This window comes from Mixophyes fleayi, chromosome 8, assembly GCF_038048845.1.
Source record: "Mixophyes fleayi isolate aMixFle1 chromosome 8, aMixFle1.hap1, whole genome shotgun sequence".
In the NCBI taxonomy this organism is placed as follows: Eukaryota; Metazoa; Chordata; class Amphibia; order Anura; family Limnodynastidae; genus Mixophyes; species Mixophyes fleayi.
The window spans coordinates 69,381,480-69,407,034 of NC_134409.1; the positions used below are offsets into that span (position 1 = coordinate 69,381,480).

A 25,555-nucleotide genomic window follows, 5' to 3' on the forward strand; every position below is an offset into this window, starting at 1 on the left:
ATAGACACACATACAGGAGCTGTCCGTTGGTCAAAGGGTGATGTTACTAGTCCCTGCACGCAAGCACAAGCTCCAATCTTACTGGGCAGGCCATACAAAAATATTGAGCAATGAGGGAAAGTGAACTCCGTGGTTGGTTTGGATAACTCTGGGAGGAGCACACAACAAATAGACTGAAAGCCTATGTAACTCAGGGGATAGGTGAGCAGCAGATGGCTTCTGCACCTATTGACAACCAAGGGACTGACCCTATCCCAAACAGACAAGCCACAACCAAACAGAAAGTAGGTGTAGAGGCAATTCCTTTTGGACCTGTTTTCTGCCACGCAACAACATAATATACAGAGGGTGTTGGAAATCCAAAAACTCCACTTTACCACCAGACTTGGAGGTACAAATGTGGTCTCTGATCATGTTAACACTGAAGAGACCCGGCAAATTAACCTGTCCTCGTATAGGGCGAGTCCTGAAGTGTTCGTCGTGACCAATAAGGAGGTCAATGACATGCTGGAAATGAGTCATTGTGCTCATGGGCAGCTGGGGTCGTGTTAGTACTAAGAAGACTATAGCACACGCTTCTTTGTAGACTATAGGAAGTTGATTGAAGTTACGGTGACCAAAGATTATTCTATGCTTCATATAGAGGAGTTACTGGACCAGCTAGGAATGGTTTGTTAGGTGTCCACCTTAAGCCTTAGTAAGGCATACTGTCAGATACCTCTTACCAAGGAGGCACAGAAGCATCTGCATTCACCGCTCTGTTTGGGCTGTATGAATTTACTGCTATGCCCTTTAGAATTTAAGAAAGTCCCAGCCACATTCCAAAGAGCAATAGATAATTTGCTGCGGGGATGTCAGTACTTCGCCCAGACCTACCTGAAGGACATAGCAATTTTCAGTGTGAGACATGGGAGGAATGTCTAATACATGCAACTGAAATTCTTTGTAGGATTGCAAAGGCTGGGCAGATTATCAGACCAGACAAGGTATGACAGAGGTGCTGTATTCAGCATCAGTTGGAGGAGGGCAGATTCGGCCAGAACCAGCAAAAATTGAAAATTGAGACTATAGTGAAATAGCTTAACCCCACCAATCAAAAGCAGGTGCAGGCTTTTCTGACCAAAAAAAATCATCCCTCACTACAGCACCCTTGCTAAACCCTTGACTGCTTTAACATCCTAAAAGTACAGTAGACAACTGGACTGGACTGATGACTATGAGGGCATTTAAGCAACTTAATGACGAACTTTCCAGTCTCTTAGTGCTAGCAGCCCGACTTCCAGAGACAGTTCATCGTGGATACTGATGCCTCAGGTCATGGACTGGGACTTGTGCTGAGTCAGGTAGGGGATGATGGTTGGGAACACCCTGTGGAATACCAATCCCGCAATCTATTAGTCCGGGAGCTTATGCCACAATTGAGAAGGAGTGACTGGCCATAGTTTGGGCTGTTAAGAAATTGCAGCCATATTTTTACGGTCGGGAGTTCTGCATTGCAACCGACCATGATCCTTTACACTGGTTACAGCAGACCGCAGGATAAATTGGGAGGTTGGTGAAGTGGAGTTTAGCGTTGCAACTATATAATTTTATTACTTTACATCGAAAATGTTCTGAGCATGGAAATGCAGATGGTTTGTCAAGAAAGGAAGATCAAGGTCTAGCAAGTGTGAAGGAATACCTTGAGAGAGCTGTGTAGATAAACTAATCATGTATAGTATAGATAGATAAGTTAGTCAGTAGATAGCATAGGACATTAATGTTTAATTAGGATAGTTATGTTACAATAGAGGATGGTTTTTATAAGGATTAGGGACAAGAGCTAGACTAGCAAACAGTCAATGTTCCTTTAGGCTACTGTTCAAAATGGTTTGGGTGCTATAGTTATGTTTGTCAGTTATTTTAGGCAGTTAAAATCTGCGGTCTCAAGCTGTATAGCTGATATGTTGACCTCAAAATAAATACCATAGTTCTGATGTCAGTGGAGATATCAAAGTATCCATATACTCCATGCCTGACTATCTGCAATCTGGCTTCCATCTCCAACATTCCACTGACTCTGCACTCACAAGTGATCAATAATCTACTTATAGGAGAGTTTAAGGTTCACTAAACACTCTTTTAGTGTATCTACCTCTGACACAACCTCCCCTACACTCCCACTATCTGCTGGCGTCCCACTAGGCTCCATTCTTATGCCTTTTTTCACTGTACACATCTTTTCTTGGTAAACTTATTCGCTCATTCAGCCTCCAGTATCACCTTTACACTTATGGCACCCAAATCTACCTCATCTCCCCTGTTCTGTACTATCTTGTGTCACCAACTGTTTCTCTGCTATCTCCACATGGATGCCCGAATGCTACCTAAAGCTCAAAATGTCCAAAACAGAGCTTCCTCAACACAGAGTTACTACTTTCATTCAAATCTCCCTCACCACAATTTCTGCAGTCTCCTAAGCCTTTATGCTTTACGCCTCACATTCAGCCTCTCTCTAAGTCCTGCCGCTTCCTCTTTAGAATTATTGCCAGAATACACTCTTTTCTTACCTAAGATGCTAACTAAACTCTTATCTACTCTTTGAGCATCTCTTTCCATGACTGTTCCAACCTTCTCTCATCTGGTACTTGGCACGGAAGTTGCTGGAATATTGGGATTGTCCACAAATCATATAAAAAAAAGTCAGAAAATATTAAATAAATACTTTCAGTGCTTAATACTTAATTGTAGCATTCTTTTAAAAGACATAAACATGTTTATTACAAATCATGCTGAAACCATTCTAGACATTAAATATTTTTCTTCATGAAATATCATGGTGAATCTTTAATTCTTAATAAATAAGCAAAGGAAATAAAAAGTAAAGTGTACTCTAAAGGCACCATTAACTTGATCCATCTACTTGTACTACGTACTTCCTAACATAGAGGAGAACTAGTGAGCTGTGGACCCTGGTGTGGGGAGGAGGAACCCGGGGCCCCCAACCCTCTGCCATGCAGCGGGCCCCATTATCTCCATGGGCCCCGTTGCACTGCACCTGCCACACCAATGGTAGTTCCACCATTGTCCTAACATACTTGCTATCACAAAATTCACAGGAACGTTTGGAATCTTTGCAATCCGCCTGGTTTAGCTCCACCCACCACGGAGGCACAGTCTGTAACAAGGCAAAGGTTTTCACCAGGAACCCCTGCAAGAAGATTTTGCTTACACCCTGCAGGTCGTTGTTCTCCAGATGGGTGCCAGGCAAGAATGACAGCTGAAGATGTTGTTAGCCTACACGGAAAGAATAAAACAGGAACCGATAAAGGATTAGCTGAGAAACATATAGCACTGAGTACAAGGATCTGCTGAATAGCACCAGATAGAGGACACCAGGATTATCTGAAAAGCATATAGCGCTGGATACCAGGATCTGCTATATAGGAACGGATACAGGATTAGCCAGGAAGCATATAGCACTGGATACCAGGATCTGCTATATAGGAATGGATACAAGATTAGCCGGGAAGCATATAGCACTGGATATCAGGATCTGCTGCATAGGAACAGATACAGGATTAGCTAAGAAGCATATGGCACTGGATACCTGAATCTGTTGAAAAGGACTGCACAAGGACTGCACAAGGACTGCACAAGGACTGCACAAGGACTGCACAAGGACTGCACAATCTTAGCAGGTAAATAGAACATGAAGATCTGGTACCATATTGCCAGAACACATGCCTTAAATAGTCTGGAGGATGAGGTGGAGTGACAAGTAATCAGCCAATGGCTGAACAGGGAAGATTATAAAAAATAGGTCTGCACATGGCGGCAGTCCTCGGAACATGGGACTACTGAAGGGAAGCCAGACCTGTAAGTATGTAATTTAAAAGTGCTAAAAATATATTGATTAAATACAGCATTATTACAGAAAAACTGTGAAAGTCTTCTTGGTTTCAGTTAGACACTTTGGTGGGTGATAGTACAACTTTAAAGTGTTGAACATCATGACTAATCACGGGCTACCATCTTGCTATTGCCGGCTGTAGCCCCGCTACGGTTGGCAATAGCAAGACGAAATCTCCCCCATGCAAAACATGGGAAATGCCTATTTAAGAAGGACTGCAGCACAATCCTCTTATCAACCTCTCAGGATGGTGATAGCAGAGGAAGTTAACCGAAAAAACGTGTGAACCAGCAAAGGGTGATTTTTGTTCAGATGGACAAGGGATAGTCAGTATTTCTCAGCTCCTCTGGCAATATCTCCTAAGAAAAATGACTGCAAGCATAGATTTTCTATAGCTGTGATAAGCGGTGAGAAAAATAAATCTGTATTATCCGCATCATAGTAAATAGAGATCATTTACCAACACTGCATTTCTGAGTATCATTTTAGTGAACCAAAGCAACCAATGAGCAGTTAGTTTCTATAGTAAAGTTTATCTAAAAAAAAAAAAAAAAAAGCTAAGTGTCTGATTGGATGCCATGGGTTGGGACAAACTTTACAATATTACATTCTTTTTTTCCTTGTGTTTTCTGCATATATAAATAAATTATACATTTAGTCGTACACGCAAAACATGTTTTCACAGACAAATAATAAAAATGGTTTTACTTTCAGCACAAGTTTTGCTAAGTACTCCAACTTCCCAGCTTCCCTCGTATTTCCTGTCTCTTACAGCTGGATAGGGCAACGTCATGACTGGAGAGCTGATTCGCTTCCGCTGAGTTTAGGGCCTTGTCTGCTTCGGCGATACACGGCCGTGTGAGGTGGTCTGGTACGGCAACATGAGCACTATGTTTGCAGACACAGTACTGATCGTTTTTATATCCGTGTGCACCGCATTGCTGGCGGAGGGTGAGTTGTGGCGAATAGGGTTAACTAACGAATGAATGAACAGCTAATCAGTTACGGTGGTTGCAATTCCAGCATCTACTCGGCTCTAGCTGTATAAGGTGTCAGTATTTCATTTTATTGGGAATACATTTACAGTCTTGTGAGTCTCAGTCTTATTCAGCTGGATCTAATTGTCTGAAATGGCCCAAATAAAGGATCTCTGCATCTATTACAGGTTTATGCTGGCCCGGGGGTGCCTGCCCCTGTTGAAAAGTATCTGATTATTTCAAGATTGTGGGTTGCCAGCGTCTTATTGACATATTGTTTGTAATTAGACTTTTTTTTTGTATTATTTATTTATTTATTTTCTTCTAGGTATTACATGGGTTTTGGTTTACAGAACAGATAAGTACAAGAGGTTAAAAGCTGAAGTCGAAAAGCAAAGTAAAAAACGTAAGTAAAGATCTCACATTGTCACAATTTTTGCTGATTCAGTTTTATTGTATACACATATGTACCATAAACCAGGTGATTGTACTTCTAATTTTGTTTCACAGGTTCCTTTTTTTTTTTTTTTTTTCTACTTTGTCTTTCTAAATGGATAAGCTAAACATTTGTTTTTACTGAAAGCATCTGCACCTGGGGTAGTATATTTTAGAAAATGATGCTAGAAGTTTGGAAACATATTAGTAGGTTAATTGGCTGCTATCAAATTGACCCCAGTCTGTGTTTGTGTTAGGGAGTTTAACCTGTAAGCTGTATTGGGGCAGGGACTGATGTGTGTGAGTTCTCTTGTACAGCGCTGCGGAATTAGTGGTGCTATATAGATAAATGATCATGATGAGAAAGTTATTCACTTTCATTTTTTCACTCTCCCTTTTTTGTAGTGGAAAAGAAAAAAGAAGCTATAACTGAATCTGCTGGGCGCACACAAAAGAAGAAAATAGGTAATGTTTGGTTACTGCGATAAAAAGCCTTGTGGAGTGCGTCAAATTTATCTTTAAAACGGAGTCAAATTATACGTTTTGTTTGCAGAAACATTAGGCCCTTACCCTTCGTCAGATTGTTCATCTCAATGAATCTTTTAAGTATTAAATTAAAGCTGACCTACTTCTGTTTTTGCTGATTGAATATAGTATGTGAGAAATATAGAATTGTCTTAATTACTAACTTGTTAGGCTTGTTTTTCAGGTGAAAATACTTGACCTTTCTATGTCTGTGATTGTCTTTTTACCTTTAACAGTCATAGGCAGTTATCTAAGATTTTGAAAATAAGAGAACTGACAGTTTTTTTTAGTAGTATTATTTTTTCCATTGTGCACATTGTATGTGGATGTAAATGTGATAATTATATCCTCCCTTCAGCCAGATAATAGAAAAACAATCATATGTAACTATTTTTATTTTTTTTAACTATTTATTTTGAAAAATAAAATAAGAATCAACAATTAGTACATTTGCAGGGCAAGAAACAAAAACAAAGAACAGTACATGTCATGGGCATATATCAATGAAGCTGAAAATATTTGAGTAGCAAATATACAAAATAGCCAGAGTTTGTCAATAAACAGACAGGTAAGTATACAATTGTTACCCAGAAACTGAAGAAACTATAACATTTTATAACAATATAATGTTGCGGGGGGAAGGGGGAGCGAGGACACTCTGTCGCCACCGAGAGAAAAAGAGAACACTCTTCCCGTTATCCATACAATTCCTTACTCTTATTTTTCCCTTTTTAAGAAGAGAAACAAATAAATAAGAGGGGCAATAAAAGCTTCAGAGGAGATTATTACTTAGGTTCTCTGGAAAGGGAAACAGCATCGAGAGTCATGAGTCAGGCCACCTATGAACATAGGAGGGAGGAGTTGGTACAAGAGGTATGGGGTTATAAATAAAGCCAAGGAGCCCAAACCTGGTGAAATTTATCATCTTTATCATGCAGGTGGTATGTAATCTGTTCCATCCGGGCAATAAACCAGATATAGAATCGCAGGGCCGCCATAGTGGGGGGTTCAACTTGTTTTCAAGACTTAGCTACTAGGCATCGCGCAGCAGCCAGGACATTGGAGGCCAATTTCGCAGACTGTTTATCATCAATCACAGTGTAACAGAGAAGAAAAGACCATGGATCTTTCCGGACAGGACATGGAAGAAGGAGAGGAGGGCCCTAACTCGATCCAAAAAGGAGGATATTTTAGGGCAGAACCACCAAATATGAAAAAGGTACCCATCTGGCCACAACCCCGCCAACATAATGGAGAACTAGAGGGGAACATTTTAGTGAGTTTGTTAGGTGTGTAGTACCACCTATAGTATACTTTATATGCGTTCTCCTTCACCAAAGTGGAAATAGAGCTAGTGGCGACTTGATCCCTTATGATTTCCCAATAATCCTCCTCTGGGGGGGGGGCTAAATCCCTCTCCCACTCCCTCTCATGCCTACCACCCGGAGGTAAAAGTGCATTGAGAATTAAGCTGTAGATAGAGGAGATCATGCCCCTACCCAAAGGTGAGGAGAGACATAGAGATTCAAAGGGAGACCTAGGAGGGGGAAGAGGAGCTCCCCCCCGAGGAGAGAGCCCACAAAGTGTCGTAACTGGAAATACTCATAGAATTTAGGATGGAGAGGACACCGGTATCTTTAGATGGGGTCGGCAGGTCTCCCATATTGCAGCTGAGAATAATAGGGTAGGGCATTGGGAGGTGAGGGGCGATCTAGTTTGTCTTGAGACCCCATATACAGGACAAAATTGGAAAATTAAGATAAGCGGATTCGATGTCAACCCACGACAGTGCCGCGGGGGGCAAAGGAGGCTACGATCTGGCTCAGACGAGCCGCCCAATAGTACATTTTTAAATCCAGGAAACCCCTACCACCACCTCTGGTGGGTCTCTTTAAGAGAGCCAGCTTAATCCTGGGAGACCGGCCGTTCCAGATAAACCTAGAGAGACATTTTTGGATAGATGTCAGATCCGAAAGGGGGACTCGGACAGGAAGGGTCTGGAAATAATAGAGGAGCTTAGGAAGGAGGTTCATCTTGACAGAGATGACCCTGCCCAGCCACGAAATGATCAGTGAGCGCCAGGAGAACAATTCAGACCTAACCTTAGCAAAGAGGCCCAGGTAGTTCTCCCGATAGAGGGAGTCATAAGAGTCTGTAATAAAGATACCTAAGTATTTCATTTTCTTTCTCTGCCACCGAAAGTTAAAGTGGGAGGTGAGTACCAGTCCTTCTGGGGAGGGAATATTAAGGAGGAGAGCTTCCGATTTCGTAATATTGATCTTGTAACCTGAGAGGTGCCCATAATGGTGTAATATGCTAAAAAGTCCAGGGAGAGATTTCTCAGGTTGCAGGAGAGTCAGAAGGACATCGTCCACAAAGAGAGAGAGCTTACTCTCCAGATTCCCCGTCCGCACATCCTGTATGTTCGGGCAGGCCCGGATAGAGGACGCAAGAGGCTCTATAACAAGGGCAAAGATGAGAGGAGACAGAGGGCACCCCTGGCGTGTACCGTTGGATATGACGATAGGGTCAGAGGGAGAACCGTTGATCTTGACTCTTGCAGAAGGTCTAGAGTATAAGGCTTGAATACCCGTGAGGAGGTTACCCGAAATCCCAAACGCCGACAAGGCTCGGGACATAAAGCTCCAGGAGATCCTGTCAAAAGCCTTCTCGGCGTCAAGGGAGAGAACAATGGCCGAGGCCTTCCTGGTATTAATGATATGAATCCGATCAACGACTCTCCTGGTATTGTCTCTGGCCTGACGACCCGGTATAAAGCCAACCTGATCATAGTGTATAAGGGAGGGAAGGGCTGAATTTAGTCTATTAGCCAAAATTTTTGTATATAATTTGACATCTGTATTAAGCAGGGAGATAGGGCGATAACTAGCGCAGTCATGAACATCTTTACCCTCTTTATGAATGACCATATGTAACTATTTTAATGCTCACTCATTGAGGATAGATAAATGCATACTCTAAGCACTTTCCACTTTCAGCTTTCTGCAACTGTCAGAAATATTAAAGGGCTTCTCCAGTTAAATGAATAGCTGTTTATATCTGGTAATGATTGAATGGTGTGCATTCACTGAGCACAGATTTACTCCATCTGTAGTGTATTGGTCAGGTACTTCCACTAGGAGGGTTTGTGCACATGGATTCCCAAAAACTATTTGATTTGCTTGAATTGACTACAGAATTGGAAAATAAAATATCTGAAATAGACTTATCTACAAACTGTAAAAATTGGTTTAATATGCAGGTGTAAAAACTCAGGTAATTACATTACCTAGGTTAGTGTAAAGAACGGCCTCCAGGAGGAGGGGATATAGCTGTCATTTTATTTTGTCCTGAGAAATCTATGTAGAAAATGTTTTCATGCTCATACACCATTTCCCAGTCAAAATCGCTGTCAAACAAGTGCCTGAAAGCATGTTAAAAAATAATCTTATCCATGTTTTGGGTTCTATAATCTGAACACTGCATTTCAAAATTTCAAACAACCTGATTCTGATGTAATGCCTGCTACCAGTACAGTAGGTTATACTTGCTTCTGATTTGAGATTTTTCTCACTTTCTGTGTGAACAGTATGAGAGAACAGTATGAGAGAAAACCCTGAAAGCCTTTAATCATTGTGACAAAACATGTTATCTTCCTCAACTAGTCCAGGGTCTGAATTGTAAAATAAATTTCTACATTTATTGTGTCAAGAAAAGAGGTAAAGATATTCTAGGATCTATAAGACTATATATGTTCGCTAGCTCCACATGGTTAATGTAATTATGATCATGCAACCCTGATAGACTAGTATCAGATTGGTGTGTTGAGATTTAGGGCTAGATTTACTAAGCTGCGGGTTTGAAAAAGTGGGGATGTTGCCTATAGCAACCCATCAGATCTAGCTGTCATTTTGTAGAAGGTACTAAATAAATGAAAGCTAGAATCTGATTGGTTGCTATAGGCAACATCCCCACTTTTTCAAACCCGCAGCTTAGTAAATCTAGCCCTTAATCTTATACTTACTCTTGGGCACTTCAGCAGATCGAGCATTGAGAGTTCACTTGCTGTAGGTTTTAATGCACTCTACGTTATGTTGTTTTTTTTGTTTTGTTTACTTTCTCTTCTATTTGCCCAGGGTTAATAAGGGTTGGATCTTTTGCAACTTTGCCTAGTTCCTATGATGGTGCTAGTAAACCTGGTTACAGCACTCTCCTTCCCACATAAATATTTTATCTCAATTAAGAACTCTTATGTAGGGTACCATGAGGTCATAGCTAGTTCCAGAAAGGAGCAGTTACACTTTCCACTTTAGCTCTAGACTCTGTCGTACGATTTATGTGTAAGACTCAATAGGTTTGACAAAAATAAAGTAAGATTCAAAGTAATGAATAGTGTTTTAAATAAAATGTTTTTACGCGAGATAAAGTTGATTGACATTGATAAGATAGTTACTGCTATAACTACCTTGTTCAGTAACCACAGAATAAAAGTTATGTAATAGTGTCTAAAGGATGTTTATTCTTTTTTTGTACTTATACATCTTTGTTAAATCGAGCATGACTTGTATGTTACAGAACGACAGGAGGAGAAACTAAAGAACAACAATCGCGATCTTTCCATGGTAAGTACATTGCCATACCAATAGGATTCTAAAAGTGGGATATATATTTAAGTGGGAGTTTGCTGTGATCTTACACTTCTTTATTTAGTATGGTACTCTGGATTTCCTATATGTACACATTTGGATTCAATTGTTTAAAATAAAAATTCTTATTACTATAATGCATTGCACTTCTCTAGTAATAGATCTGTTACATTATAATAGCGTTTACTGTTTTTTATTTAAACGAACACTAGCCCTGAAGATGTGACACTTCGGCAGATTCTGCAAATTGCCCCAAAAATGATATTGTTGTCCAATTTGGCCTCTTACATGGACAACAACCTGCTATTTGGCTTATGTACAGAGCGGGTCTTTTCTGGCTTCATTGGGCCTGTGAGTTTGACGAAAGATGGCTGCACTTTATAGTTTTTATCTCCCAACCACATTTACCAACCTGACCAATAATTATCAAGTTGATTTTGATTAGATCAGCTGCATGGTCGCTGTATGGGCCACATTCAGCAACATTGTGCCAGTTGCCTTATAATGCTGCTTATCTTGCATGTAACTAGCTTGAAACACATGTATATCAACGTTAACATTTATATGCACACAAGATATTTTAGTAGACTTCCTTTAATCCCTTTTGTGGACATTTTAGGCAGCCTCCTTTTAGACACATTTAACCAAAAATAACAGCAGTCTGAAAACAATAGCTGGTACTACCTATGTTTTTTGTTTTGTTTCTTGTAGTATACTATGCTTGTTTGCATTACCTCTGTATTGTACTACCACACTTAATATTTTGTAATGCATGGACCCTGAGAAACTATTTATTATGACAGTGTAGGAAGTTCAAATTATAAACTGTTTTACCAAATTGAACTGACTAGTTTGTATCTAATGTGAACATTGAAGGCATTCCTGAATCAAACTTCCAAATTGCAAACTGATGCCTACCTTCGTATTAGCTAGCAGACACAGTAAGGCGATTTATATGATGTTGGCTTTCCATGACATGTTAAAATTATCTCCCTTCTATCTTTCTGACTTGTATCTTCATTTTGTTGTAATGTTATTGGTTGAGATAGACCTTTTTGTGTTTTTCTCTGTAGGTCCGCATGAAATCCATGTTTGCAATTGGCTTTTGCTTTACAGCTTTGATGGGGATGTTTAACTCAATGTAAGTGTATAGCCTTCCTAGTATAAGTTATGGATCCATATCATTTGCACAATGAGCATAACTGCAAAGCTGCCATACTGTGAGTATATGTGGGGGGCATATAGTATTAAAGAGAGGCCAAACAAAATCATCTCTGCAGCTCAAGGGAAAACATTTATTTACTTATTTTCTCATCCCACATTTGATCACTTTTTTTTTTTGTCTTGCCTTATGGCTGAAAAAGCATCTATATTTATTTCACTTTTCTGAAAGATTAATGGCCTATGGGTCTACTACCTCTAAGTATGTCCACAGAAGGGTGTGAATTTTAAAATGGGAATTTTTTTTTTTAATAAAGGTAACTTGGGATGTCTAAGGAGGGACCCCAACCCATAACTATCCATGAGTCCAGATTGTGGTGGCACTGACGGGATTCGTGGATACTGAATTTGGGTGTGGTGGGTGGGTGTGGCTTCACAGAAATGTGGATGTGGCTGAGCAAATGGGTGGGCTTTTTAAGCACCACATTATTGCTAAATGAGGAGGACAGTACATAGACAATTGTCTCCTACTGAATGTAAAGGCTTTTTATTATGTTTGAAAAGTAAATGATTACAATTTGGGGATAAGCACAGTTATCTGAATTAGATAAGGTATTGTATCTGAACATGAGTTGAATAGTTTCCTTGGCATGAGGTGAAGAGTAGGACCAACCCAAGGGGCACCTTGAGTTGGCTCCTCCTCCCAAAGACCAGAGACATACCTAGAGCTGCAGTTGGATCTACAAAACAACTTCATTTTTATAGGTCCCAGAAATGCCTCATTTGCTATTGTGTTGGGGGTGCTGTAGAAAATATTACAGTATTAACTGATATCTACAATGGAGTTGTGGGTAGAAGATTGTGTAACTCTGAGATTGACCTACAACTAGAGCTGCTACAGTTTTGGCCCTAAAAATGATTAAAAAGGCATGAATATATCTGATCATTGTGATATATACTGTGTGTATGTGTGTGTATGTGTATATATATATATATATATATATATATATATATATATATATATATATATATATATATATTATAATATAATTTTTTTACTTCTCCATATTAAGTGGTGGTGCTGAGAAGTGTGTACTGTGAATTGAGGTACTGCAGTAGTGAATATTTTTTTCATGGTGCGCGTGTACACCAACGACCGCCCTTCCTTCCTGCATAAACTGCCACATTTACTATTGCCTTTTAAGAAAAGCCAATTGTTCTGCATGTTTTGACGGAGTAGGAAAACAAGCGTTAATGAGCTCTGAGACCACAAGCACCTGCTAACATACTGTTTTGGGAAGAGCAGCTTTAAGTGAATCTCACAGCACTACTGTGCAGGAATTGGTTTACTGTCAAGGCAGGGAAACTTGTCATTGGCACGTTATGTGCTACTATTTAAAGGAGCAAGTGGTTTTAGGAAGGAAGTCCATTCATAGTTTACTTTCCAAGCAAGCTAATGTGCTTAAATAAGTTCACTCTGCTTGTCCACGCAGATAAGTAATCAACAAAAACCAATCTGTTTGATTATACAGAACTGTTTCTGGTCTGCTTGATAAAGGACTTCTAAACTGAAAATACAAGATGATTTTACATAAAATACGTCTATAGATGTAAAAGTTTGGAGCTTGTTAGAGCTGTAGGCATTAGAGATTTTGTCACCAATCCCAGTGACCCCATTCATGTCAGGTGACATTACAATTAACCTCACGTTTTGCAGAAAATAGCCCATAACGGAGAACAATTGCTTGATCTCATTAGTACATCATATGCGATGATTATAACGGTGTCCTTCAGTGGCAATGCCCATTACGTTATATTGTCCAAAAGAGCTACAGAGTATGCTGAAGCTATATAGATAAACATTGATGATTTTATGATTGAGAACACCTGGTGGTGTGTGCTCTAATTCTTAAGCTTTGTGTGTGTGTGTATAGATACTCTGCACTCTCCAAACACATAATTAATGCTAACTACTTTTCTATATTAAAGACTGGGAATGTTAGTTCCACATATTACAATATATGTTAAGCTGACCTACTCATGCCAAAGTCTTCCCATTCTGAGAGTGCAGAGAATCTGTCATATATATGTTTTATTTATTTTTCACCTCATTTGTATTCCTTAGTGTATATAGTATACATTACCTTACAAATTAATTTTTTTCAAAAACATTGACCATTTCATTTTTTTGTCTTTATTCAGTTTTGATGGACGGGTTGTAGCAAAATTGCCATTTGTTCCCCTCTCCTACATTCAGGGACTATCTCACAGAAACTTGTTGGGGGAGGATTATACAGACTGCTCTTTTATATTCCTGTACATACTTTGTACTATGTCCATTCGTCAGGTAAGTGGAAGCTATGGTCAATAACTTCATATGTATTTTTGTTTCCGTGCCACACTAATAAGAACATAGGATGGACTAGAGAAGATAGTTCTTGGAGACCAGACAAACTGGTAGCTGCTCAGGAAATTAATATACTGTGTGCATTTTATATAAGGACTTTTTAAAAACATGCTTTTTTTTTAACTTCTTAACATACTCTATACCCATCATATATATTGTACAGCCAGTATACAATGCTGCATATATTTCACCAGGAAACTGGTTCCATTTGATCAGTATTATTTTATGCCCACTTAATAATACTGCCCTAGTGATGTGTTTCTCTAAAAGGAATGCTCGTTATCGTTCTGACCTTTATACTACTTCATTAGGTTATCCTTTGAAGACCAGAGGTTCACATCTCTGCCACATCTATGACCTAGGTCTCGTGTCAAAACATCATTTTTATGTTAAAGGATAACTGTACTCAAAACCTATTTTTTCTTTTACTGTTTGGTTGAGTTCAATTGATATATATAAAAAAAAATAATTCTCATGGTTGTATCATTTGTTGGATCTAGTGAGTTTCCTGGGGGCTGTAAAAGTTGAATATCACACTCTTTTTCTCTTGAAACTGGCCGAGCACTATTGATGTACCTCCCCAATGGATGCTTGAAACAGGCCAAGCCATTGATCTTCTGCACTCTCCATGTATAAATTGGGTTGCAAGAGGGGGTTGGCCACATTCAACTATAAATCATTGGTAAGACCTCATCTTGAATATGCAGTACAGTTCTGGGCACCACTCTATAAAAAAGATAATTTGGAACTAGAAAGGGTTCAGAGAAGGGCGACAAAATTGATAAAGGGTATGGAGTCATTAAGTTATGAGGAAAGGTTAGCCAGTTTAGGCATGTTTACTTTAGAAAAGAGGCGCCTAAGGGGAGATATGATTACTATGTACAAATACATTAGGGGTCAATACAGAGAGCTTTCATGGGAACTTTTTACCCCAAGGACCATACACAGGACTCGTGGTCATCCCGTAAGGTTAGAGGAGAGGAAATTTCACAACCAGCAAAGGAAGGGGTTCTTTACAGTAAGGGCAGTCAAGATATGGAATTCATTGCCAGGGAAGGTTGTAATGGCAGATTCAATAGATATGTTTAAGAAAGGGTTAGACAATTTTTTAGCGGAAAGGTGTATCCAGGGATACGACCGTTAATTTAAAATAAAGGATAGTAGTGGATATAGGGTAAAAATTGGATTGCAATATTGAGTCTGGGGGGATTTTCAAAATTGAAACAGATGGGCGGTTGCCTACTCTGGATTAATTTCAAATATAAGTGCAGGATCGCAGGAGATCCAAAATAGGTTGAACTTGATGGACTGGTGTCTTTTTTCAACCTCATCAACTATGTTACTATGTTACTATGTTACATTGTATAAGCAAAAAACATGGATACTCTGTACTCACTGAATACACAATGAATGCTTTCCAAACTACTTTTCTGTGATGTTAGTTCCACATATTGCATTATATGTTAAGCTGACCAATGCATGCCAAGGTCTTCCCATTATGGCCAGACCTAAAATGATCAAATCACATACATGCATACTGACCGAAGTGGGCTGGTATGCAGTGGTATGCTATTCCGTCACTTCTACTTTTTTGATTGTGAAACTATCAAATTCCATTCACTTACACTTTCTGTACCGCCACTCCTAAGTTCAGCTTGGGCCACTGAATATATATATATATTATATCTTATGCATCCTTCTATGTGTTTCAGATTTTAACAATATCAAAGTTAGTAGTGCACTGTTCTCAACAAAGTGTGGCTTCCTATCCTTGTAAATCCCCCTCTAAAAGCTTTGACACAATATATACCTGTAATTTTATGGACTACACAACTTTGCTTAAAAAATAAACATGTTGTAACTTTCCTGCAGCTGAATTTAGATTTGTCATTCCATATAATTTCTTCCTTTCCCTGAAGCTAAGGATGCTCCATCTTTGTCATAGCACCTTCTCAGGGAAGCACGCAGATCCTGTGTTTGAGCTTGTGACTTTCCTGTCCATAGGGGCCCAGACTGTGGGAATGTGGAGTTAGGTGTGGTGTTTTGCTAATATGTCCTCCTTATCCTGTGTTGTTTTAAGATTTTGGCTGTGTATACATGCCGTTTTAAGTTCCCTTCTTCATTATTACATATCAGACTAATTTAATTTCTGTATAGAAAATTAAAGATTACCAACGTCTACATTTTTGCTTTGAAACAACATGAATCAAAATAGTTAACCCCTTCATTACTGAAGGTGGTTTACTTCTCTGACCAGACCAGTTTTCATGGTTTTCCACTGTCTCTTTTCCTAGGAGTTACTTTTAAATTTCATAATCTACTCCAGAATTCTTTTACTTTTTCCACTAGAGTGGTTTGCTCAAACAATATGTTTTCGTGCAATTTGATGTGCGGTTTGTAAACAGTGCCAAACTGCACATCAAAGTACTTGAATCTAAACTGCCCAATATGAAACCCCAAATTTAAAGCATACAAATCGAGCGATGTATTAGGTAACGACTTTTAGTTAGGAGAAAAAAGTGATCGACAGGTGCATGTCTATCAGGACTAATTGTAAAAAAAACAAATAAAAAATGTTTCCCTCCCTTCCATTTTCTAAAAGCCTACTCTGCATCAGCCAATCACAGATGAGACTGCTCCTGATTGGCTGCTCGGCTATTAAATAACCGGCTCACCAGAGTTTTAAATCATTTAGCGTATGGTGCTCTTGTTACGGGGGGCACCAGTACTTATTTTTTTTCAGGTGAGACCTTTAGTCATGATGGGCTCAAACAGTCCCCTCTGGGGTTTTTTTTTTGTATGTATCCCCCTGTCACTGTGTGTAGGGTGGGGTGCAAAGGTTACACAGTGCACCTCCTTCTCTATATCCAAGCTAGCTGAGGGGCATGGGTGTAAATGACCAGGGGGTCCCTGCACATGCAGGTGTTTCTTTGTAAGTAGTGGGACACAGGGGATGTCACTTTGTGGTGCAGTGCAATAAAAGTCAGAATAATTTGGGCATCAGACTAACTCTGACAATCTGAAGTCTTTATTTACGCTACTCTTCCTCCAGCACAATAATCATAATTGTTACTCCTCCTCCAAAGTTCTTAATGTTATCTAGATGTAATATAACATAGTTCACATGTCTCTTACACTCCAGTACTCCATACTTCACTGCAATGCCCCCTTCTCAGCAGGGGCATTCACATGGATGTTAACAGCTTCTCAATATAGTTCTGACACATGCTGTTTAACTCAACTGCAGCCCAGACCTCTGCTGTAATGATTCTCCTTTGGGCTCTGACACTTCTCTCTGTACACTCAGCCCCTGGCTCTGACACTTCAACTACCATTCCTCTTGCAACAACCCTCTCTACCAGGGTCTCTTCCATTGCAAAATACCCCCTCTCTCTCTTGGGGTTCTCTTTAGTGATATGGGGTTCCACCCTTCTCTGGGATTTGTAAGCACCCACCCCACATCCCCTTTATGTGCAGCCACACTGCTGATGTCCAGGAGAACGTACCAGTAGTTCCACAGCTACTCACAGTTCAGCTGGAATCACAATGTAGCTTATTTCCAACACATATGCAGCTCTTGCAGCCATTTGTGTATGCATGCTGCAGCAATTCGCCCCCCTTCTCTCCAGGGGTCTCTGCTCTGGGACTCTCCCCCTATTCAAGCACACATTACTTTTCCCTTTTTACAGTCACCTTGCTCACACTCCCAGGCAATACTGGGGGAGCCTAGGAGCATCCTCCCCACTCTCCCAGGACCCCAGCGATATATTGCACCACCTGTGTTTTCTATCTCTCTATCTCTTTCCTGCAATTTCTGACACTAGCAGACTGGGCTGGGTTGTCACCATAGCATCCAGCTTTAGTCACATTCCAAAACACTTAACTTGCCCCCCAGGTGACCCCTCCTGTATTCACTGGGGTGCATGGTTTACTAAAACGCCACTAGTAGGCGTTACATGTACAATCAATTTTTATTAAAAAGTTGTACAGCATAGGTAATTGACAGAACAAGCAAAATGTTACAGGATTTTGTGATACTTGTTCCTTAACGATGTAGTTATCCTGCATCTGAGGCAGAATGGTTTTACGACAAGACAAAAAGCCTCAGCGGAACATCGGTAGACAAATAAAAGACAAACCGTGAACAGTAAAACACTTATGCTATGCAGTCCTGGCCAAAAGTTGAGACTGACACAAGTATTGGTTTCACAAAGTTTGCTGCTTCAGTGTTTTTAGACCTTTTTGCCAGATGTTGCTATGGTTAAGTTTATGCAAAGAGTCAATATTTGCAGTGTTGACCCTTCTTCTTGAAGACCTCTGCAATTCGCCCTAGCATGCTGTCAATTAACTTCTGGGCCACATACTGAATGATGGCCAACCCATTCTTGCCTAATCAATGCTTGGAGTTTGTCAGAATTTGTGGGTTTTTATTTGTCCAACCGCCACTTGAGGATTGAGGTCTGGGAAGTTTCCTGGCCATGGGCCCAAAATTTTGATGTTTTGATCCCTGAGCCACTTGGTTATCACTTTTGCCTTATGGCAAGGTGCTCCATCATGCTGGAAAAGGCATTGTTCGTCACCAAACTGTTCTTGGATGGTTGGGTGAAGTTGCTCTTGGAGGATGTTTTGGTACCTTTCTTTATTCATGGCTGTGTTCTTAGGGAAAATTGTGAGTGAGCCCGCTCCTTTGGCTGAGAAGCAACCCCACATATGAATGGTCTCATGATGCTTTACTGTTGGCATGACACAGGACTGATTGTAGCGCTGTCCTTTCCTTCTCCAGACAAGCATTTTTCCAGATGCCCCAAACAATCTGAAAGGGAATTCGTCAGAGAAAATGACTTTACCCCAGTTCTCAGCAGTCCAATCCCTGTACCTTTTGCAGAACATCAGTCTGTCACTGATGTTTTTCCTGGAGAGACGTCTTTGCTGGCCTTCTTGACATCAGGCCATTCTCCAAGTCTTCACCTCACTGTGCATGCAGATGCACTTACACCTGCCTGCTGCCATTCCTGAGCAAGCTCTGCACTGGTGGTGCCCTGATCCCGCAGCTGAATCGGCTTTAGAAGACAGTCCTGTAGCTTTCTGGACGTTCTTGGGTGCCCTGAAGCCTTCTTCACAACTATTGACCCTCTCTCCTTGAAGTGCAATCTTAATAGCCACAATATCCTTGCCTGTGAAGCCCTTTTTGTGAAAACAATGTCTGCACATCTTTCCTTGCAGATAATCATGGTTAACAGAGGAAGAACAATGATTTCAAGCTCCACACTCCTTTTAAAGCTTTCAGTCTGTTATTCTAACTCAATCAGCAGGACAGTGATCTCCAACATTGTCCTTGTCAACACTCTCACCTGTGTTAACAAGAGAATCACTGACCTGATGTCAGCTGGTCCTTTGTGGCAGGGCTGAAGTGCAGTGGAAATGTTGTTTTCGGGATAAAGTTCAGTGCCATGGTAAAGAGGGACTTTGAAATTAATTGCAGTTCATCTGATGACACTTAATGTCATTCTGGAGTATATGCAAATTGACATCATAAAAACTGAGGCTGCAGACTTTGTGAAATATAATATTTGTGTCATTCTCAAAACTTTTGGCCAAGAAATGTACAGGGTGGTTTCTTTGAATTCCAGCTATGTCACAAGACATAATATTCACGGAACTTGTCCGCAGATGATAGAATCAGGTCGTCCATGGACATGTAAAAGTAAAGTCTATTCTAGTAAATCATTCCTCAATCATTCCTCAGTGTTGTAGACCTACAGTGAACTGATATCGCAGCCTTCGCGGCGCAGATAAGGTATTTCAGGATGGACTTCCTAGACTTAGATTTTGGCTTTTTAGTAGCGTTAAGCAGCCAAAGATTTGGGCAATCTGGCACCACAGCCCCAGTGATTGCCTTAGATACGAGTAACACCGCCTTCCAGAAGGGCCGAAGTGTGGTGCATTTCCATTATATGTGCAGTGGGGTGCCAGGCACCTCCATCAGAGATTCCTAGGTAGGCTTGAATACCGGTACCACTGTGTCAGGACCTTGTATATAAAACCCGGATCCTCTCCAGCCACACAGGATACAGTCCCAAGTGGCCGTGTGTGCCCAGCATAAAGTCCCAATACACCCTATTGATTGCCTTTTCGGCATCTGGACAGAAGGATCAAGGGGAGTATTGGTGGAAGATGTGTAATGAACCAGATGGGATATTTTGGTAATGTTGTCTCTGGCCTCCCGGCCCAGGACAAATCCCACCTGGTCGGAATCAATCAATTTAGGCAAGATTTGCTTCAATCTGTTAGCTCTCAGTTTGGCGTACAATTTGATGTCCACATTAAGCAGTGAGATGGGTCTGTAGTTGGGCCATTGTGTGGAGTCTTTCCCCTCTTTGGGAAGGACTGTTATGTGGATTGTCAGGTAGTGGGTGGAAAAGTGAGATTGGTTGGAGATAGAGATGAAAGCCTGAAGCAGTAAAGCAATTAGCCACTCTTTGAAAGATTTGTAATGAGACTGTGTGGCCATCCGGACCCCGGGTCTTCCCTGCAGGGGTAGTCTTGAGGGCTGCCTCCTAATTTTCCAGAGGAAAAGGGCTGTTCCAGCATCTGCTTGTCCTCCATGTTAAGTGTTGAGAAGTGGATCTTATTAAGATGACAGGGTAATATGTAACCGTTTAAGGGACCGTTCACCCAGTGCTTCATCTTGGTATGAACAAAGAAAATATATGATTGGAGCAACTTTCTCTAATGAATTTTGTCTAACTAGCTGTCTGTGCAGCTTTGTATCTTCTGATTGGATGAATGTTAAGAGACATGCCGATAAAAGAAACAGCCCTAAGAAGGCTTTATTTACCTCTGATGAAACCGTGATTGCACAGAGAAACGTGTCAGGTGACTCAGCTGTCTCATTTCCAGAATCCCGACACTCAGTCCGTGGACCTATGTGAGTGGTGACGTGCTTGAACTCAGAAGAGTGTGTTAACACACGGACGCTAATCTACCTGCATTTGGATGCTGCTTTAAAGATGGCATGGAACGCTAAGTACAACTTTATATCTCGTTGGATGTCGTATAGACGTCCTAATATTATATTGTACTCAAGTCAGGAGATCTTGGCAGATGCTCTTTTATTGTACAACCAGTATTCCGTTCACATGTAAGGTACTAGGCATGTGTCCCCACAGAATGTGCAGTATAAATAAACATATTCTCCTCTCCGCCACTTCACCTGGGAATCCAGCTATAGAAAACCCTGTGATATTGCAGTAGCAAAAGCCATGCTTATTGCATTCATCAAAATCCTTGAGATATATTTACTGGGCTTTCTGTGTAGAAGTGCAGCTTTGGCTGCTTTAGTAGTACAGCTTTATAGAGCCCTCTGGGAGGTTCTAATGATTCCTGGCTGATGTACTGCATAGTGGGCTATTGTATACAGCGCACTTCCAGTGCTTGGGGTTAGGAATTATAGGTAGAACAGGCTGGGCATATTCAGGTTTTCATGTCCAATTTTAGTTATCGTGGCATTTATTCAGCTCTGTCCTAATTGGTAAAGCTGTAATTGCGATGCTACCATTAGGTTTTCTTCCTCGGCCTCAATGGCTGGTCAGTTTTAAATGGTGCTGCATACAATAGCTTAAATGATTACTAGTTAGTTGACTGAGTACAAATACATTTACCTTTTTCTAACATCACAACATCCATGATGTAAGTCGTTTAAAATTTAATGGTGTGGGACAGGAGGAGACATTGGGTGCTGATATGCAGCAGCTTTGCCGATGTGTTCAATGTTACATTTAAACCTCTTCACCCACTTAGAAAATGTATGGAGATAAAATATTTTGCATAGAGAACCTAATTCATCTGCATATTTTCATCTATTGACATTGGTATTGATTTTATTTGAGGTAAATGCAAGTGGCTGTAGGTTGAAATTGGAGGGAATGACACTGAAATGTAACATAAGGAATCTTTTCTGTACATAAAGGGTTCATTGATCACTTTCTCAACTCGGGATGGTTAAAAGCTTGTATAGTTAAATAATTCTAAAATATTTGGAGGAGAAACATAAAGCTATTGTATCATCTAATATCTATAAATCCCTGCATCCCCCCCCCCCCCCACACACACACACACACACACACACACACACTAGAAAACAAAATAAACACATTTACAAAAAAAACAAGACACTGAAATGTGCAGACTAGATAGATCCGTTGGATGTTTACTGTTTGTACATTTTCTTTTTCAGTTTGATATCAGCCAAATATGGTGAAGAGAACACAGCCCCCTAGTGGTTATAATGACAAATAGCATACATATTTGGATATACCAAACAGTAACTTCCCAGATTTCCCAGCCAACTATCCCAAGTCCAAGATAAACAAGTTATGCTGACTACCCACATTTCTCTGCATATGTCTTCTCTGATGGCTAGTTGTGTTGAGTCTGCTATTTAAACGTTTACTTGCAGACTCACACTTTGTGAAGTGGTCAAATCTCATTATCAAGCAGTTATACATGCATATTATATTTCTAGCAGAGGTTACTCGCAAAGCATCTTCTTCTCTTCTCAGCAACTAAGATAATAATGCCACGCTCACTTGCCTGTGTTTAACCTAGCGTTCTGAAAAATTGCCTTCTCTTTCTGTCAGGTGATGTAAGCAGCCTACACATTTCAGTTATGAAGATTATGTAGTAGTCTGCAATACATCCTGAATTAAAGGAACAGTGAACAAAGGCAACAATTTCCTTAACTGTTTATGCCACAAGAAGTGACAACATATTTAATAAGTTGTTACATGTGCTTGAAATAAAAATAGCATTTCAAGTGTCTGTTTCATTCACAAATTAAACGTCATTAATACAACTTGTTTTTGTATTAAATGTGTGTGTATTTGTATATTCTCACAGTGCAGCAATCCTTGAATGTAGAAATCGTTGCTGTTATGGAATGCTCCATTTGTTTTGGGGTTTTTTTTGTTTTTTTTACCTGCATATTGCACCATGCTTGCAAGTAGAAAATGTTAGTCGATACCTTGGTGTGGAATTCTTTTGATGTCTTTCCATATGTAGCAATCTAATTTAAATTTTACCTCTGCATATAAAATGTTACAAGAGTTGTGTATAATTAAGTATTTTTCCAGTATATCAATATATATACTGATATTACTGTGCATTTAATGCTTCCATTGGTATTTGAACACAACTGTATATACAACCACAGATACCAGTCCAGTTATACAGTGTCAAAGTCCAATACAGATTAAACATTTATTTTATTTTTTTTTTGTATGCAGAATATCCAGAAGCTGCTGGGACTTGCTCCATCTCGAGCTGCCACCAAACAGGCCGGGGGATTCCTGGGACCTCCTCCACAAGCTGGAAAATTTTCTTAGCCGACTTGAAACCACCTATACTGTCACAATCTCATCGTTGTTTTGACCATTTCCAAACCAGGGAACAGATTTCTCAATATTGAACTTAAAATTTACACTTTCATATGTGTCATTTAAAATTGTCAAGCTGAGAATTCAGCATATACATGATACAAATAAGTTTGATTTATGTTCAAAATGTACATGCAATGTGTAAGGGAAATTTCAGCTTGTGTATCATTGCTGTATGAATAACAAATATCCAGAATAATTGTCTAGGGTTGTTCAGTATGGAATGTATATACCCTAATAAAAGAAACGAAAATGTAAGCTTAAAAGCTGCAGCTTTTTAATATTACCAATATCTAATAATTTAAAATAAGGATACATTATTTTTTGGTACGTTATGAAGCTAGATTATAATCCTGATTAATTCATACACTCTCACCACAAAAAAAACCTATGAAATATTGGAAGATATTCAATCTGCTGTCAAGATGGCCAGTAGAGTACAAAGTAATATAGTAATGTAGAGGCAAATTAAGATTTTTATTTAAATGTGTGAAATGTAATTAAATACTGTAATTTATTTAGTAAAATACATAGTTTTGATTCTATTTCCTGGGTTGGTTGGTTGTTTGTTTTGTTTTTTTGTTTTTTTTTTGGGGGGGGGGGGGGAGGGAGGTGGTAGCATTTCTTCATCTAGCCTTAGCACTTTTCCATCTGTTCAGAATATTTATGCCTCATAGACATGGTATTAAGCACTATGAACTGCGGACAACATGGAGTGCTGGGAAAATTAGATTCATTGAACACACTGGAAACACTCGCTGTGGACATGCAGCAATCTCTGGAAGCAACGCAAGCTTTTCTCAAGGACAACAGATTCAACAGTAAAACCAGCAGGAAAGCTAACCTGCCTGCCAAAATGCAGGCACATCAATGCAATGTAATAAATGAAAAAAAATTGTAATGGATTTTTTTTTACAAATTTTATCTATTAAAATGTTTTTAGTGAACAGAAACAATAGTAGCATGTCTAATTTACAGGTAAAATAATTAAGATGGCTTAATGAAAGAATTATCCTAAAACTCAAAATATGCTGAATGGGGTTTCTACCTTCAAACCACTTTATTGATATACATGCCCTCTTGCAACTTTTACTTAATAGATATTGTAATCTTTCTAACTTCCAACTCTGTTTCTCACACAGGTTTTTATATCACACAGGCAGATGTGCTTATATTTACCCTTGGATCTGACACAACTGAGCTCTGTTTTTTGATTGGATATAATTGTATCAATTGTGTCCCAGGGTAAAGGGAAAGGTAAGCCATAATGTTCATACACATAATATAGTGGTTGCATGTTAATGACTGAAAGAGGTTCACCCATTCAAAGTCGCTGAACTTTCCGATGTACGTTGGGATTATCAGTTGGTTATATCTTTTTATTTTTGTGCTTATGTTTAATAATTCAGTAATCTGTAAATACATGCAAAATGTTAGAATTTAATATCATGTAGCCATTTCCAGTTGAATATTTTAAAATATTTTTAACTTGCACAAGTTCCATTACTGAATAGTGAACAATCTAACCAGTAGAGTTCTGTAACAATGCTCATCTATAATCTTAAAATTAAGAATATGGCAAACAGGTGTTCCACACTTCGTTTCGAAAATTTCATTTGGCTAAAACAATAAGCACATAGCTAAAAATATTAGATTATTCTAAGCATATGGTTAATAATCATTGTAATTCACTATTAATACAGGTAGCTAATAGCACCTCCCAATTGGTCAAGATCACAGCCGCAGCATTGGTGTAAATACCTGATGCTGCTGTGCCGAATGGGTTAAACTCCAGCGCTAAGGGATATAAAAATGTATTAAAGGGAAAGTTTATTATTTAAATGTGTGTGTGTGTGTGTATATATATAATATATATATATTATGTATATATGTATGTGTTAACCCGTGCATGATACTCATGCATTCTAGTCAAATCAAGCTACTTAAGGTGTTAAAAAGGTTATTGTCATGCCTCCGCAGGGGAAGAGCGTACTTCCCGACGCAAGCGCCCTTTTTTAACGTGGTTTTGTCCACATGTCACCACCTCATCATTTTTCTCCATCACCTCATCCTTCATC

At 39.6% G+C, this 25,555-nt stretch overlaps 1 protein-coding gene across 2 annotated transcripts; it reads left to right on the forward strand.

Annotated features, from left to right (window-relative positions):
* Positions 1 to 4,341: 4,341 nt before the first annotated feature.
* On the forward strand, positions 4,342 to 24,011 carry TMCO1 (transmembrane and coiled-coil domains 1). 2 transcript variants are annotated; one of them, XM_075182687.1, is made up of 7 exons: positions 4,342 to 4,843; positions 5,198 to 5,275; positions 5,710 to 5,769; positions 10,405 to 10,451; positions 11,549 to 11,616; positions 13,839 to 13,983; positions 20,944 to 23,324. In XM_075182687.1, exons 1-7 carry the CDS (start codon positions 4,774 to 4,776, stop codon positions 20,980 to 20,982), a joined length of 507 nt encoding a protein of 168 aa, XP_075038788.1. In that variant the 5' UTR covers positions 4,342 to 4,773; the 3' UTR covers positions 20,983 to 23,324. The 2 variants fall into 2 exon arrangements, with proteins under 2 accessions (XP_075038788.1, XP_075038787.1); XM_075182686.1 differs by lacking the exon at positions 20,944 to 23,324 and adding an exon at positions 23,328 to 24,011 and having other exon boundaries at positions 4,348 to 4,843.
* Positions 24,012 to 25,555: the final 1,544 nt, after the last annotated feature.

Excerpts from the sequence above, each read along its gene's own strand:
- TMCO1 (XM_075182686.1), top strand. The coding sequence starts at position 4,774 with ATGAGCACTATGTTTGCAGACACAGTACTGATCGTTTTTATATCCGTG. Across the intron at positions 4,844-5,197 it reads CACCGCATTGCTGGCGGAGG|GTATTACATGGGTTTTGGTT; the intron begins GTGAGTTGTGGC and ends ATTTTCTTCTAG. Across the intron at positions 5,276-5,709 it reads CGAAAAGCAAAGTAAAAAAC|TGGAAAAGAAAAAAGAAGCT; the intron begins GTAAGTAAAGAT and ends CCTTTTTTGTAG.